Source organism: Netta rufina, assembly GCF_964035555.1.
Source record: "Netta rufina genome assembly, chromosome: 1".
Classification (NCBI taxonomy): Eukaryota; Metazoa; Chordata; class Aves; order Anseriformes; family Anatidae; genus Netta; species Netta rufina.
The window spans coordinates 129,007,762-129,025,788 of NC_140123.1; the positions used below are offsets into that span (position 1 = coordinate 129,007,762).

General features: G+C 40.3%; 1 protein-coding gene across 1 annotated transcript in view; it reads right to left on the bottom strand.

Annotated features, from left to right (window-relative positions):
• VWF (von Willebrand factor) overlaps positions 1-18,027 on the bottom strand; it is a 145,656-nt gene that overhangs the window by 117,753 nt on the left and 9,876 nt on the right. Inside the window, exons 6-8 of the mRNA XM_084304359.1 lie at positions 12,978-13,102; positions 4,929-5,145; positions 2,621-2,743 (exon numbers count right to left, since the gene is read on the bottom strand). Of these exons, the coding sequence (XP_084160485.1) occupies positions 2,621-2,743; positions 4,929-5,145; positions 12,978-13,102 (465 nt within the window). The remainder of the gene's footprint in view (positions 1-2,620; positions 2,744-4,928; positions 5,146-12,977; positions 13,103-18,027) is intronic.

The following is an 18,027-nucleotide window of genomic DNA, read 5'->3' on the forward strand; positions in this document are numbered from 1 at the left end:
CATATACTTTGGCAAGACCTCATATACATTATTATACATAGCTGCACAGAGAGCAATTACAAAGGTAACTGCTGGTTCTACTTTTCTTCCAGTGCTGCCTCTCCTTCAGATGTGCTGAATGGCACATTTCTGGTGCTCCCAGAAAAGCCCTTTGCTTAGTCAGTCCCTGAGTCAGTATATATATATAGGACTCCTGTATATCGGAACATATAGGAGTCAAATCTGGGGAGCACAATCAAGCTTGATCTGTGCTAATCTAGAAACTTGTTCAAAAAATATATGTACTTAGAAATAGTGCAGATCATAAACCCTAGAGCTAACAAGAACTGACTGAAGTAAAGAGTGCCTAGACAGGTTTTGCATTTGTTATATGAGGACAGAAAAGAAGAAAAACAAAGTAGGGAATGAAGGAGCAAAGTTGAGCAACAAGAATCCAGCAGACAGGGACTAAGCAATAGAAGAAACCTATGCAGGCAGTGTGCTTTCAGCTGTCTTGAACAACAAATACTGGGAAGGCACTGTGCCACAAGTCAGGGTCAGAGAGAAAGCAGCGTTATGATGTGGAGATCTGGTTTCTCTTTTCAACTTCTGCAGAAGCAAAGTGAGAAGGCTAATTTCCTAACTTGGATCCAGTTTCTGAGGTTTCCATATTACACAACTATAATTACCTATTCTATATATAGTCTATCTTACAAAGATAATTGGAAGCACATATCAGTTATAAAGACTTGCCTGAGATTGCATCATAAGCTAGCAGTAGCAAGTAGTTTCTTTCTCTCAGATCCACATGTTGATAGGTAATTGATACTCCTCTGTTCAAAAAAGAGCTGCTATAACAAAACATTTTGACTGCTAAAAACTCCTTTTCCTTCTCTTTGAGGGAATCCTTCCAAACACCTGTAGAAATTTTGGCCCTTTTCCCTAGCAGCAGCATTTACCACTGACAGTGACACACAGGTAAGTCCCTTTTCTCCCATTCTTGCTGTAGTGTTTCCTGGAAGGATATTTACTGTAGAGAAAATCCTTCCACTGAGAAATATTTAAACAAGATCTGAGCATTTAAGGCTCTCCAGAGAGCAAAAGAAAACAGACTGTCCATATTTTTTCCTGGCAGTAGTAATTCTATTTACTGCTATTAAAATAACTGTGTGCTGCGGTAAGTAAAAAAGACACATACATGGAACAGATCATTTTTACTCTTGGAGAACTGGAAAGAAGCTAAGAGAAGGTATAATAATCATCCTATATCCCAATTTTCTCTATTGATCTGCGAGATCCTCCTCACTTTCTATTAAACTCAAACAAAATTTATTTCTTGTAGACTGTGCACCAAGTAACAGTAAAAATATTGAACTGCTGATTCTTATTTCTTATCATTCAGTTCCTTCCGGTAATGTACAGGTTTCTCATGTAATACCCATTCTGTTGAGCTCCTGTCTCTGTGCCTCTCAGTTTCTGTCCCTTTATACCTTTCCTGTGCTGAACTGACCAGAGCAGACACCAAAGAAAGAATAGCCAGGGACCTTATGCAGCTGGTGGATTCAACACCTTCAGCTTTTCCCAACAGTCCCAGGACTGTACAGATCTAATAGCTAGCTGCTACACAACAAAATAAGCTCCTGTGCCTAATTCTATCACCTGCCAGCTTCCCTGTACACATACTCAAGTTCTTCCACAGAAGGACAGCTTTAAACATCCAATGCACAAGAGACCATCAGCTAAATGGGCAACTGCCAAGCTTTGAATGACTGGAAATGTTTTAGAATGCATTAATGACTCCTAAAACAAGGTTTACATCATCATCACTGCCTTGTTTTGGAAATCAAACTACATGCTCAGTAAACCTCAGTTACATTTAGTATCTTAGTGCAGAGGGACAGTAAATACCTCTGCACATTCACATAAAGTCCAGATTTGAAGTGTGAAATGTAGAGAAATTCCTATTCAAAAAAATAATAAAAGCTAGAAAAAGGACCATAAGGATCTTTTCAGACAGGAATCAAACCCTCTGCCTGCACTCATGTTAAGTACACTAAGCAGAGGAGGAAGACCATAAAAAAAAAAAAAAAAAGAAAGAAAGAAAAAAGTTGTGGTTGGGCTGCTTCCTTTAAGCCACTCAGATCTCCTCTGATCAGGATCCTCTGAAAGGATTCAATAACAAGCAAAATCATTCATATAAAATCCTGAAGATCTTTGGAGATATAGCACAAATTCTACATGTTTTGTTTTTCTATAAGAAATGTCTTCGGTATATTCTCCATTCTTTTTTCCTCTAGCTTCTAGAGGAAGACAGCTTCTAGCCAAAAGCAACTGAGAAGGAATCTAGACATGTCAGTGGTAAGTAGTCCCTCAGCAAGAAAGAAAAGTAGTCCTAGAATACTAGATGGTGCTGATGTTCACAGAAACATTTACTTTTTAGTTGGCTCTAAAAAATGGCCTTTTCATAGAGTGAGCATACAGGCAGTATAGAAACTGGTTTATTCTAGGGCATGGTCCCAGAAAAGAGAAGTGTTTCTGATTTTGGGAAAATTTAAGAGAAGACACTGCTTTCCTTCTTCTAATAAAATAGGTAACACCACTGCCAAATGTTTCTCTGTAAACAGCTCTGTAAATAAATTACCAGGGCAGCTGCAGCCATCAACACATTGTCCGTGACACACTTCATTGATATTCAGACTCTGGCAGGTTTTGGCACAAGGAGATACACATTCCTTATACTCCATGCCAACTGGACATCTTGGCCCTGAAACAATTACAAGAAATTAGAAATGCAAATTCCTCAGTAACTCTTAAATAAATAAATTCCCTTAATTATCAAAGCCTGGGCCACAGAGACACCAAAAAGGTCATATCCCCTCTAATCAATGATTTCTTTTTCAGAAGCAAAAACATTTAAGGAACACTAGATTTTCAGCTTGATTTTTCAGTTAGGTTGCCTAGTAAATACTTAGGGGTTACAGCCAATTTATTATCTAACAAATCAAGTCTAAATAACTAGAACCAAGTGTGTTAAGAACAATCAAACATGGTGAACAATTTTGCAATAATATCTGGGTAGCTGGGATAAACAACCATGTTCTGTACTTTTAAGGTACACGGTTACTACATTCATTTGGGAAACTACACTGATGTTTCATGTTCCCAGAGAGAACAGGGAGACAGTTAAGACTCCGAAATCCCACCCTTCTTCCTGCGAACTGCTAGCACAGGCTAACACCCATGCTGCAGTATCTTTACTGCTGACGTTATCTAGGCGAGGCTGTTATGCAAGCACAAACTATAGCCATTCCTTCATTTTGATGTACAGGCATATCCCACAAGACTGTATGGGCATGCAGTGGGCAGAAAAGATTAGAGCCTGCCCTTTCTCAGAAAATCCTGTAATGAAGGAGGTGGGAGGGTAACAAAGGAGTAGTCTTGCCCTTTGTGGCTCACTAGTGCCCAGCACTACAGTCCTTACAACACAGCAACATCTCATGCCTCCAATACAATTACTGTCATCATTTATTGAGACAGCATGATAGTGAAAGGTGATGAAGGATGATAGAAAATTAAGATCCTGCCATGGCAGCATACATGGGTAGTACCTCCCTTTCCTGGCTTGGAAAAAGTGTGGTTTGTGAAGTCAAGGGTTAAAAATGAGTTCTGGGAATAGAGATGCATTCTCTCCTGGATTTAGCCAGACTTACAGAAAGCTGTAGCTAAAATGTGTCCTCTGGTTTGTACCTTGAGCAAAGAAACAAGTTAGATCTTTTTATATCCCAACATAAAGGTAACAAATTACTTCAAGAAAGAGTCTTCTTTGGTTTACAATCCCTTGAATAAGTGGTTGGCAATATCTTGCTGCCCTAACTGTAATCTGAAGATAGTGTTTTCTTCGGTGGTGGCTATTAACAGAGTAACTTTACCAGAAAAGAAATTTGGCTTGTAAGTGCTGTCATTACAAATCTGTCATGTTAGCCCAGGAAATGAATTTACAAACATTTTGAGAAAACTGTCCTTCCTGTCTGATATAGAAAGCATGAGAAAAATCATTGAGAATATGATATTAAAGGATTTTTATTAATTCATTTGTGTATTTGTGTATTTAACTGGGGTTCTCCTGTGGCGGCATACAGGTATATGAACTCCTGCACGTTGGGTGCAAATGTGATCTTTACTCTATAGAGGCATCCCAGTCAATCTACATCCTTCTCTGTTTGCAAAATCTTTGCGGAGATGCAATCAAGACCTCTGACCTTGGCAAAATTAGGTTAATAAAGATAACATTTCAAGATGCAATCAGGATCTCTGACTTAGAAAAAAAAAAAAAGGCTAAACCATGAATCATCCTAATTCCAATGTAATTGTTTCAAGCAAATAAAAGATTAAATAATTCTCTTTACCCAGGAGCATTAAGGAGAGCCTTTCATGAAGATGCTGTCTTACAAGTATAGGCTGGATAAAGTCACACATCTGAACTGAGTGTGAAATAATTCCTGAACATCATAATTGGTAACTTTGTGTGATCACATAAATATGTAGCAGCTCAGAATGTTCTTCATGGGGATTTTCTTACTTAGGGACATGGTTTAGTGAGTAATATTGGTGGTAAAGGGGATGGTTGGGCCAAATGATCTTGGAGGTCTTTTCCAGCCTTAATGATTCTATGATTCTATAATTCATATGTGGTTTAAACAATCCTCACTTAAGGACAACAACTTCTAGCAAAGAGGTAAATGACAGGGATCTGAAAGTGGGAGTGAGCAAAGGCACTTCAGATAAATGGTGGTGATGGGAACATTAAAATTTATCTTGCCTGCTCGAATCAACCTGCAACAACATCCTAAAAAAAATCAACTGTTGCTCTTACCTGCAGCACATAAATCTGCAAGACAGTCATGATCTCATTTGAGGTAAGCAGCTCAGGAATAATTCTATCAACTTACTGCACAAGCTCTCTTCAGGCCACCCATCCAAAATCACTCCTTCATGAGCACAGTTTCTTGCATAATCAAGGAACACCGAGCAGTGACAGTTTGTGCTATGGGTACAAGCACAAATGTCTTCTTCACAGAGATGGATGTATGGCTCTGGATCCACTAGATGGTGGCACCGGGAAAAGGTCAAAGATGTTCTTAGCAGCTGGCAGATTTCCATGACACCCTGCATGACCAGTGCAAGGAGGGATAGGGGACAAAATATTTTAGTTACTATAAACTTTGGAAGAAAAAGCTTTTCCAAACACACTGTCACCACTGTTAAATAACATCATGGTTATTAGTCACACATAAACACTGCAGTCGATAGCTAAAAGTGGACTACATCCATTTATTCACTACATCTGTATATAAACAGAAGTACATTAATACACTGATTAACATAAAACATAGTGTCATATAAGAGAGGCTTCACACAGAAACATGTTGGTCAATCAGTTATCAAATGCAGGAAAGCAAAGAACTGCTTGCTGTCCAGTGAAGAACCAAATGGTGTCTGGAGGACCAGGAACAAATGCACAGCAAGAGAGAGGAACTTACAATTAAGGTACTTCAGAAGAAAAATGACCAGACAGACCATCTTTCAGATAATGAGGGAACAGAGCAAGTTTCACGCTGAAAGACCAAGTCTGACTGGGATCCAAGGAATCAAATTTGTTTTCTACTTCTGACCTCATATTCCTGTCACTCCTGCTGGCTTGTCCAATGCATGATAGGTCAGTTTAACTCGGACAAATGGCAAAAAAAAATAACCCAGAGAAAAAAAGCAAAATTTTCTGCTTTTCTAGTAAGTTAAACCAGCATGGTGACAGCTAGTACAAGGATGGGACTGTACAGTGAGATGGCGAGGAAGGTACCAAAACTTACCTTTTCAGATGGCAACAAGCTATGTATGAATTAACTGTAAATGGAACACAACCTAATGAGAGTTCACTTTATTTTGTGAAGCAGATTCCCAAGTAGATTTTCTCTTATGGTTACATTATGTCACAGTTCAATAAGTCTGAGGTCCTCACAATAAGTCTGAGGTCCTCAATGCAACTTTCTGAAAGGATGACAATATGCTTAGATAAGTGGGAAAACAATGTCTGATACAACCCTAACATAAACAGTTGAAGTGGAACTTTATTCTACTTACCCATCAATGTTTTATATAAATATTTGTAACCATGCTGTATATTTCAGGCCTATCATTACATAGAGACATGACATGACAGGTTCTTAAGTTGGTTCCTTCACAGTAAGGACAAGTACCTGAGATGACAGCACACAGAAGTTATAGATTTATAGCTGTGCTTAAAAAAAGTCTGGTTGTCTTGTTTCCAGTGTTGGGTGAGGTGAGGTGGAAGGTGAAAAATGGGGAGCAAAAAAAAACCCACAGACTTTAGCAGATGCCTAGATACCTTCTCTAAATGGCATATGGTATACCTGAATAATAGGGGTACTAAGGTTTCTACCGCTGAGTAGGAAAGACTTTACTTGCTGGAGGGTGTTTTGTCTGGATGATCAACTTAGTACATACCTGAACTGAGACAGAACTTCTGACTTATGAAAACAAAGCAAACAGAATGTCTGATCTATTGAAAATTGAAAATATATTCAGAGTTTAACAAAGTGCTCAGTGAATAATTGCATATATAAGGAGGTCTTGAGCCTTCTGAGAAAGGTCTCTGGGAATGTAAAAGCAACGCTGATTGTCTTCCAGAAAAACAGATCCAGCCTGAAATATTTCTGATGCCCAAACAGCAGACAACATACTGAGAGAGCTGGAATGATAACTACAAAGTGGGGAGCAGGAAGTGCATAAATAGTGTTGGTAATACTCTTAGACTACATGAAATATGAGAAAATTGACAAAGTGCCACAGGGCTGGAAGTGATAAAAATACAAACAGCCAAAAGAGCTATTAAAGCAGAGTTTCAAGATGAAACTGATGTAATCAGAAGTGAGCTGAGAGCTGCTCAGAGGATGAGCAGTACAGCAGCTCCTGGACCAAAGCCCTGATACAGATACTGTCAAATGCAATAGAAAGATGACATATGCAATAAGCCTACTCACAGGCTGTGTTAATAAGTTAATAACCTTGCTAAAAAGGTAATAAACCTCAACTGTTACGCTGCAATAGAATTTAGACTGTATAGTCTGCAAAACATGGTGACAACAAAGCTAGCCAAAACAACCTTTTTGGACCATGTTCACTACATATCACTAAATGAGACTAAAAACAACAACAAAAACTTTTAAAACTATTTTTCCCCATGGTGTTCATTTCTATTGTTCAACAGCAACATACCTAATGACTGACCTTTTAACTGCTTGTCAAGAAAACAAGTCATATATGCCAGAAATCACCATGCAGTTCATTTTCTCTGATTAAAGGCTTTCTTGCCATTCAAATTGCTTCAAATTTTCAACTGACTTTATACAAGAAATTGTAGATCTTATTTTCCTGTATTTTAGATATATCTCAGCTATGTATTATGACAAACTAATGGACAGCTGAAATACAGGAAAATCCCACTATATAAAAGATAAAAAATATTTTCATTATGATGGTGGTCAAACACTGGAACAGGTGCTCATGGGGGCTGTGAAACCTTCAACCTTGGAAATAATAAAAATGTGACTGGAGAAAGATCTGAGCAACCTGGCCTAAGGCAGCCTTGTTTCAACTAGGGGTTTGGAGCAGATGGCCTCCAGAGGTCCCTTCCAGGTTAATTAATTCTACAAATTATTTTTATTTTCTCTCCTTTCTTTAAAACTGAATGGTCAAGCTGAACTAACAGAGTTCTTTAGTCAGGGGACAGTACACCTGTGTGGAGAGACCAGAGCCATCTCACCCATGGCTATAGTGTTCCTGCTTACAGAATAACAGTCCTGGAAGCTGCTTCACAAGAAAAGGAACTGCCCAAAACCAACAGACTAGGGAGTAAAGCCTCAGCCTGAAACAGTGCTTAGAATGCAGAGGGCTGTAAGATTAAAACCACCAGAACTGACTGCAGTATTTGAAATACAGTTGAAGGTCTTGACATTACTTCATTTACTTCTGCATGAGTTCTATTTTAAGTGTTTCTTTAAATGCCTTGGCAGTGTCCTTGTACTGGCAAGTCCTACTGACCACAAGCCTACTGACTTTCTTTATTCCCCAGCCCCACCACACAGAGTTGTAGGTGGAATTTTATACATTCTTCCAATTTCTATGGCATTGTATTATGCTGCTGCATGAATTGCATTTGTCTATTCTTTAGTGATTGCCAGTAAAGAACTAAAAACTAAAAAGTAACAAAAGAAAGCAGAGATACCCTATCATTCTGTTGAATTTTAATTTTATAGTACATGGTTTCTTTATATCATCCAAGAAGGATATATTTTGGTGCCATAGCTGGGTATGATCTTTCAGACTATCTTATTTTATTTCACCTATCAAAGGAGAATAGTTTAGCCTCTCATCTTTCCAAGAAAAGAGCATCTGAATCCAGTATGTTTAGTACATCAAATGGTAGTTATATCTTTGAACAAACATATTAACAACCGACAGAAGACCCTTAAATTCTGGTTCAGCTAATATAGAATCACAGAGTTTTTCAGGTTGGAAGGAACCTTAAGAAATATCTATTTCCAACACACACACACGCCATGGGCGGGGATGCCACTCACTAGATCATGTTGTTCAAAGCCCCATCCAACCTGGCCTTGAACACTTCCAGGGATGGAGCATTCACAGGGCAACCTGTTCCAGTGCCTCAGTATACTCCAAGTAAAGAATTTCTTCCTAATGTCTAACCTAAACCTACCCTATTTTAGTTTAAAGACATTACCCTTGTCCTATCATTAAACTCCACGCTAAAGAATCCCATCCCATCTTTCTTGTAGGCCCTTTTAAAGCACTGTAAGGCCACTAGAAGGTGTCCCCAGAGCCTTCTCTGCTTCAGGATGAACTACCCCAACTCTCCCAGTCTGTCTTCACAGGATATATAGATTTCAGGAGCAGACAAATGAGATTCTGGACAAAGTGGGCTTCATTTTCAGTCCTGAAGTATATTGCAGTAATTTATGTCCATGTATTTGCTGACCTGCTTGTGAGTTCTATCATTATCATAATCCAAAAGTCTCAGACCTCTCTCACTTGCTTTCAGCTTTGAGGATAAATGTTGTTTCTTTATTGCACATGGAAGTACTCCATGGAATATGGGTGTATTTTCTATCAATTACAGCAAGAGTAGCAAAAGTATACATTAGTTGAATTATAATTTCACCTTTGAACTACAGTCACTTTCACAACTAACATGCTATAGATATAGTATTCTAACAAAAACAAGTAAACAAATAAATAAATAAAGGAAAAATACAGTGAACTGTGGCCTTCATACATCATTTCCATTAGGGATGAAATCTAGAAAATTAAGGCAACAACTAAGAATGCATAAAAGAATACTGATTCTTTAAAACATATTTATGTTTTCAACACTGACTCATTACAACAGTTACACACTTTTCACTCAGTTTAATACTTTGAGATCCTTGTTGCCTATGCTTTTGGACATCTGAGAGGTTAGTAGATTGCAGTACTTCATGGAATAGATGGCCTAAATCATCACAGCTATGTGGTGGAAAAAATGGATCAGAGAAAACTGAGAAGCTCATTTGTGGTAGGGAGGCAGTAGCTCCCTCCCTCCAACACTGCCCAGTTTGACATGTTCTCTAGATCACAAGACAAGGTAGATAGCAGGCATCTCCACCATGTAGATGGCAAACTAAATACAGCCCTAGGAAGGGAATATGTATATCTGGAAACAAACCATATCTATGGGCAGAACAGTAGTCAAACACGTAAGTGTGTATGTGCTTTGGAGGTGGAGAACAGGGAGGGACACAGAGCAGCAGTGGGGTAAAAATGTGAGCTGGTTCCAGACCCTCAGCTGATACACAGCAGCTTTAAACAAAATAAGAGCACTTTCTTAATAAAGAACATTAAATTGCCCACCTTTTCTGTGATTCTGCATTGTGCAGAATGCAAGTGCAAAGAAGCTCCAAGGAAAGAAGAGACAAGTAGGCATCAGAAGATTGCCCTGTCTCTCCAGTGGACTGGAACAAAATAAAACAGGAAGGACAAACCTTGTAAAGGATAGGAAGCATACCCAGTTAAAGAGCCGGGACCACCAGCAGCTCTATCTGGCTTCCACACAGAAAAGAACAACCAGTATTTCCACGAGACATCCAGCTGAGAGCTGGTTCTGATGTGGCACAAGGTTCTCCTAGTCACCATGAGCACCCACCCATGGGACCAGGCAGCACAGAGATTAACAAATCTGCTCCTTGACAAAGTTCCACCTGGTCAGCCACCAACTCTGTGCAGCTTTCAAGTAGATTCAGAAAATGAAACTGAATTAGACACAGCACAAAGCTCACCATCTCCAAACTCTTCTAAGCTTGATTATAAAACATTGCAAATGTTTGGGCTCCGGATAGGAGTAATGTGGCTTTCCAGTTTCACCGTATTTCTCAAGGGAAGCAGAAGCCACCTCCCTAAGGATGCTGGTTTAGTGGCTGCTGTGCAGGGGAAGAGAGGGCAAAGAAAAGGCCTGATCTGCAATGAGTGGGGGGCCAGGGAAGGAGGAACAGACTGAAGCAGAGTTATTGTTTCCCTTACCTAACAGCTGACTGCCTGGCCCAGAGGGAGGCTGGGAGACGGGGGAGATTTGCATTCCAAAAGCTGAAGCAAGCAAACAAAGCAAGCTATTAGAAAGCTCGACATTCTTTAGCAGCACTTGTTTGGTTGGACTGCTATTAATAGCTCTGTGTTTATTCTTGTACAATGAATAAATTAAGCCAATGTTAAATGCTGTGAGCTCATGAACTCACACAAGACAGGAGATAATTTCATCAAGTTAATTTATTTTTTTTTGTGTGCGAAAGCAAACTTTGTCCAAAAAAAACATCAATATTTAATGTGGTCTGTACAAAACTCACATCAATTGCAGTCTACTCTCCAGGCAGGACTTCATCCTGCATTTCATCCCACATGCCACTCCATGGCCTCCCTTGGATTTTCTACAAGTTAGACTTGTCCAAATAGATAAAATTCCAGCAGCCACAACCAGTCACAAGAGCCAACTCTGCTCTTGAGCTGTGGCCAGCTTTAAAACTCAGTTCTGTCTGTCTGAAGACATAGCCATGTTGAAACCCATCACTGAAGTTATGACCTTTGAGTATCAAACAGGTGTAGCTAAAGAGGTGCCAGGCATCATACACCATTACTCACCTCAGGTGTTTAATCAGTCCAGAACCTGACAGAAACTCTGCACATACAGGCACAGTTCCAGCAAGAAGCATGCACTGAAGATCTCGACCCTGCAATCATTGCTCTAGTTCCTCAGACAGTTTTGCAGACCACAAAGCTATTGTGCTTAGGGGTATGAGCATGCTTTGCTGAATTTCAGAACATGTCTACCATAAATATCCCCTCTCAAAAGCTTAGTGGAAGTAGTCAGAAGTTTACAAGCTTATCCCAGCCTTCATTAGCTTATTCCAAGTAGTAGAAAACCAATATTAGAAGTAATTGTAGAACAAATATGTTCCAAGAAGCACTACTACTCCTGAGAAATTATTTGAGCCTAGTTTAAAAAGTATCAGTCTATGGGACTTGCATAGCAAGATAGTAAAAGCTAAATTTTGATCCAGTTACTCTGGTATAACTCTAATTGTAGCACCCACAGAGTCATTCTGATTTACACAGTGTACCTGAGATCAGATGCAAACCCTCAATGAATGAAAGTTCAATTTACCATTTACCATGTCATAACCTGTAATATCACATGCAGTCAGTACATACTCAAAGACATTTTCCTCCCTGAGCTGGTGGCCATATCTGTGTGTCTGCCCTGTGTCTAAAGTAAACAAGGAACACGTTTATACTTTTAAATAAGAAAATAAATAGGTTGATGTAGATTGATGCTGTCCTGTGTTTCTTTAACAAATCTGAGCTACTATCTATATGCATATCTGAAGAAACTTACTCCTCCTGGCAGGAGAAATAGCCTGGTGGCACACAGCCAGCACAACAGCTACAGAGAATATCTCTGTCAAAAACAGCCTGGCTGAAGCATCTGCCTTGTGTGTTGCCATCCCTGTATATCAGCTTTAACACATGCACAAATACTATTTGTGGTGGTGGTGCCTAAAGAGATGTCAGAGGCTATGCTTTCCTGCTCCCAGGATAACAGGGCTTGTTACTTGCCTAAATTCGAAGGCACCACTTAAATACTCCTTTCCCAAGTAATGTTGGAGTTTCTTTGGCAGGAACTCATGCTTCAGGCTCTAATGAGCTGTTTGTTTCTTTGCTTATCTGTTTGGGGTTTGTGTGTTAGATTGGGGACTTTTTCTCAGCAGGTTTGGGGGGCAACATGTACTACTACTTTAGAAAGAATACTCACAGGCAAGATGCAGTAGAAGAGTTAAAACTGCATTCACTAACTAGTGAGTAAACTGTTCCTTTTGCAACACTGCATGTAAATAAGACATGGGTCACAACATGCAACCTCTCGGGTCAGCTATTCACAGCACTTGGAAGCCTAGTCTGCAGGGTGGTCACACACTTCCTAGCTGAACAACAACACATGCAGCTACATCCTGTACCCAGCATTATGGAGAGCACCCAGCATGGGATGCACCACCCCTGACACCTCTTGCTGCACCACATGCTTCCCAAGCGTGTTCCTCCCAGGCTAAGCGGGGAGCTGCGCACTGATCCCTGCATTTTGCAGCACCTGTTTGCAGTGTGGGGGCAAAAGTAGTGCTCTGTATAGCTAATGTAGACCACTTTACTTCTCAGGAACCCAAACCAGGCATCTCCTGCACCTTGCATCCCAACCATTTGCTGAGGGAGGATTGTGTCAGGTGCAGGACTCGGGGAACAATTGTGTTCCTCTACCAAAGAGCAGACAAGCTACCTTCAGGTAGTGAGGGACTGAAACTGGAATGGGGTCTTGTGGCACCAACCTTCTCTGCAATATCAGATGAAATGTTGCACATGCTGCTTGGAGTCTGGACCCTCTTGCACCACTTATTTTCACTGCGCAAAGCCCAGGAGTTTGCAAAATCATAGCTGTTTCCCGCAAGGGTCCCTGTGAATCAAGAAGAGGAGAAGCACATAGCTGTTTAGGGTTTTGAGAAACAAGCGGTCATTAGTGGATATGATCAATATGAGGGGCTGGTGAAGGATGTTTTTAAAACCAGAACTGTATCATTGAAAGAATTTCTACTCCAAATAGATTGACTGTAGAAAAGCCACCTTCACTGATCTGGATCGACTCCTGCATGGTATGTTTCTAAATTCCCTCCCTGAGCAGGACAGAACAAAGCTTGCAGAAGGCAGCTCCCAGCAGCTCCCACATTTCTGTGAACACACTAGATGATATTCATTGGTTAGACATATTTGGCAGAAACTTAGACGTGCCTAGACATTTTCCTACTATTTAAAAGTTGTCAACAAGACAGTAGAGATTAGAGAGGAAAAGCATACACACAACGAAAAGAAAAGAAAAGAAAAGAAAAGAAAAGAAAAGAAAAGAAAAGAAAAGAAAAGAAAAGAAAAGAAAAGAAAAGAAAAGAAAAGAAAAGAAAAGAAAAGAAAAGAAAAGAAAAGAAAAGAAAAGAAAAGAAAAGAAAAGAAAAGAAAAGAAAAGAAAAGAAAAGAAAAGAAAAGAAAGAAGGAAGGAAGGAAGGAAGGAAGGAAGGAAGGAAGGAAGGAAGGAAGGAAGGAAGGAAGGAAGGAAGGAAGGAAGGAAGGAAGGAAGGAAGGAAGGAAGGAAGGAAGGAAGAAAGGAAGGAGGAAAGAAAAGAAACAAAAACACCACAAATGCTGTTCACCTGTTTAATTTTTCTGTGGTGCTTGGAGTTACACCTCTTACGTACTTCTTTTAGGCAGCAATTGTATTACACCATTTTAATCATTTTGCTGTACTCTGATTAATACTTTAAAGTAAAATTGTTTAAAAATAATAAATCATTTAAAACCTTTTTTTTTCCCCCTTTGGACCCTGCTGTTCAAACCTCTTGTTGCCAGTGCCTTTCTGTATAATAGCAGAGTAGTCCACTGGAGTAAGGGACTTGCCAACAACTTGCCAGAGCAGTTTTTCTTCCTTGTAAAGTACTTGGGCCCTCAAATTAAGCTACAAGCTGTTCTAGGACAGGCAATTCATGATGGATTTGGGTGTGCTCAACAGCTCAAGGTCTTGCCCCAGGTAAGCCTCCTCAACATATGATAGTAAAAAACTGATCTGATTCAACAGTGCATTTTTCTTGTAATTGGCCCAGTCTAGCATTAAGTGATTTATGGCAATGGATATCCCACATGATATCCTTGTCTCTAAATTGGAGGGTCATGGATTTGACAGATGGGCCACTAATTGGGTAATGAAGTAGCTGGATGGTCATACTCAAAGAGTTGTGGTCAATAGCTCAATGCTCAAGTGGAAATCAATATCAAGTGGTGTTCCTCAGGGGTCAGTACTGGGACCAGCACTATTTAACATCTTTGCCTGTGAGATAGACAGTGAAATTGATTGCACCCTCAGCAACTCTGCCGATGACACCAACCTGTGTGGTGGGGCCAACATGCCATCCAGAGGGACCTGGACAGGCTTGAGAGGTAGGCCTGTGAGAATCTCATGAGGTTCAACAAGGCCAAGGGCAAGGTCCTGCACCTGGGACAGGGTAATCCCAAGCACAAATATAGGCTGGGCAAAGAATGGATTAAGAGCAGCCCTAAGAAGAAGAACTTGTAGGTTTGGGTTGATGAAACGCTCAATGTGAGATGGCAACGTGCACTTGCAGCCCAGAAAGCCAGCTTATCCTGGGCTGCATCAAATGAAGAGTGGCCAGCAGGTAGAGGGAGGTGATTCTCACCTCTACTCAGCTCTTGTTAGACCCCACCTGGTGTACTGCATTCAGCTCTGGGGCCTCCAACATAAGAAGGACATGGACCTATGAGAACGAGTCCAGAAGAGGACTATGAATATGATCAAGGGGCTGGAGCACCTCTCCTGTTAAGACAGGCTGAGGGAGTTGGGGTTGTTCATCCTGGAGAAAAGAAGGCTCTGGGGACACCTTCTAGCAGCCTTACAGTACCTACAGGAGAACAGGTGACGGACTCTTTGTCAGGGATTGTAGTGAAAGAACAAGGAGTACTGGTTTTAAACTACAGAAGGATAGATTTAGATTAGACATTAGCAAGAAATTCTTTACTCAGAGGGTGGTGAGGCACTGGCACATGTTGCCCAGAGAAGTTGTGGATGCTCCATCCCTGGAAGTGTTCAAGGCCAGGTTGCATGGGGCTTTGATCAACCTGGTCTAGTGGAAGGGGTCCCTGCCCAAGGCAGCTGGGCTGGAATTAGATGATCCTTAAGGTCCTTTCCAGCACACCAAGCCATTCTATGGTTCTATGATAAAGGGCTATATAGTCATTCAACTTTAAAACAAGAGTGTTACATGCATGTTTGCCAGCCTGCTTTTCCCCGGAAACTTTGTACTCAACTATAAGTAACACAGTCACTAAAGATACTAAATATCACTACTTATTACTTACACTAATATGAGATAGGTAGAACCTGTATTTGAAGAGTACTTGCATTTTCATTGAACTAGCAGTTTTACAAATACACAGTAAGATGTAATCCTAGAAAGGTGAAAAGAAAGCAGGAAGGAAAATGGAATAAAGGAGAGAGACTCATGAAAAGTAAGTACTGCTCAATCTAGTTTGCTAAGCACGTAGTAACAGGCTTCCTACGAACAAGGTTTGCTTCCCAACCTCAAATCTATTAGTCTCAGTTCTTACTGGAAGAAGGATGAAGGACACTGTGTGGAATCCCATCAGCAGATATTTACAGCAGACCATGCCCACTCTGTTAATAACTAACTTCATAACTGTATCAGAAAATATAAATAAATTTTATATTTACATTTTACAATATTCTTAGAAATTCTAAGAAATTCTTACTAGAATACCCACTGAGCCACCAACACTCCAATCTTCTCACCAGCCTGAGAGAGCTACTCTCTTTAAGAGGATCTTTCATTCAAAAATTGTTGTCCAGTCCCCAGGGAGAAGCAGAGTGCAAGCTATAAGATGCTTTCCAAATACAAAAAAAGGTATTGCCTTGCTCCCCAAAATTATAATCTAACTGGGTAAGCAATGTCTGATTAACCACAAGAACGGAGCTCTAAGTATATCTATTCATATAAATGCAATTTTATCCGTATATAACACATGGAGGAAAATGTATACCCATTTTTCTCAGAGTAGCAACTAGACATGGAAGTTTCACTGACCATCACAAGAGCTTTAAGCTGAAGCTATGAAGTGACTCTGTGACCACTGACCTACCGAACAAATTTGGGTCATGGAATTAAACTATTTCAGCAGAAGGTTTCTTTGGAAAGGACTCTTCAAACCATACATGTTATATGCCCTATTAATGAGTGTGGTAATTCTCTATATTATGAGGCTTCAGGAAGAAAAGTGGGGAGGGCGAACTGTCCCCAGAGTGTCTGAGTGCAACGGGCAGAGGGAATAGCAGTTGCCCACCACTGCTGATGCCTTTCTCCTGAAACCTATGCTTTGTTCTGCTGAAGGGCATGAGGGTGTAGGAGAGGAAAGACAGTGAAGGGGACAACACAAGAACAGCCTAAAACCCCTGTTAATTTCCTAAGTGCACAAGTGATACTATTAACAGAGCAGCCAGGCAGTTCAGCTGCCTGTTCTGTCACTACGCACCCATCATACAGAACAGCTACCATACTCTCTGCAGAGGCTGCCTTTCCCTTTCTGATGATGAACGAAGTGACTTTTTATTTTAAAAGGCCTTTTAGGTTAGTTGTGTAGTCTTCCCCTCAGCTAACAAGAGGCTCATAGTTTGATTTCAGCCTGTCCTGATTCTTGATTGATTCCTGACACAGTATCTGGGATGCAAACTTTTTGCATGTCTCTCTCTGCCCTCCTCCCGTTGCTTATTCCCATCCCCCCTCTGAGCATTTATGATGCACATTCTCTTCATCTGGTAGGCTCAGAGTTTTGTTTTGCTTCTGTTCCTTTCATGTTCAATTTCCTTCTTTCTGTAAATAGACAAGTTCGTGAAAAAAACAAAGCCTAACTAGGAGTCATCAGAGCCCTACACCCAGAAATCCTCTATATGGTCCAGGTACGGTTTTTCTAAGGCATTTGTTTTGTGTACATTTTGAAAGAAGTTTGTTTAAGGAAAAAAAAAAAAAAAAAAAAGAGAGAATAAAATGATAGTGTCACAAAATGTAATGAAAACAAAGTTGGGTCAAAACCCAAGTACTTCAATAACTAGTGCCTGGTGTGAGGTCTGATACCAGCATGAGAACTTGTGGCTCACCAGCTGAGAACCCAAGGCAGCTAGTTAGTGCGCAGTCTTTTTGGAGGATACAAAATGGGTTCAGGTAGTAGCTGTTAAAGTACAACCCAGATCTCACCTTCTTTGCATGTCCCAGAAGTGTCCCACACTTTGATAACTCTACTAACATGACCCAGGAGAGAGACATGTGCCAACCATCACAGCAGCAGTCAGGGCAACCAGAGGCTGGTCACAGATGCTCAATTTATTGGATTAGCAATCTAATTGCTGCCCTCGTGTCTCTGTCTCTTTGGAGGAGAAAGGCGAGCAAACAAACAAACAAAAACACACACACACAAACCCTACAACAAGGGTTTATATATTAAATTAGGATTATGAACTGGAACAGTTTTAGCACAAGAGTAAAAAAGCCAGTTCCAAAACCCAGTGATTAAGACACACTCTTCACAACAAAAACACCTAACTTTGAATCACAACTCTAAATAAAGCAGAGGGGGTTATGAATACCAGTTTCTGTTACCTCAGATAAATGCCATATAATAAACAATGTTACTGTGCAAGCATTCTGTACAAAAGAAGACTGAGAGGGGATCTTATCAATGTTTATAAATACCTTAAGTATGGGAGACAGAGGGATTTGGCCAACCTCTTTTCAGCGGTTTGTGGGGACAGGA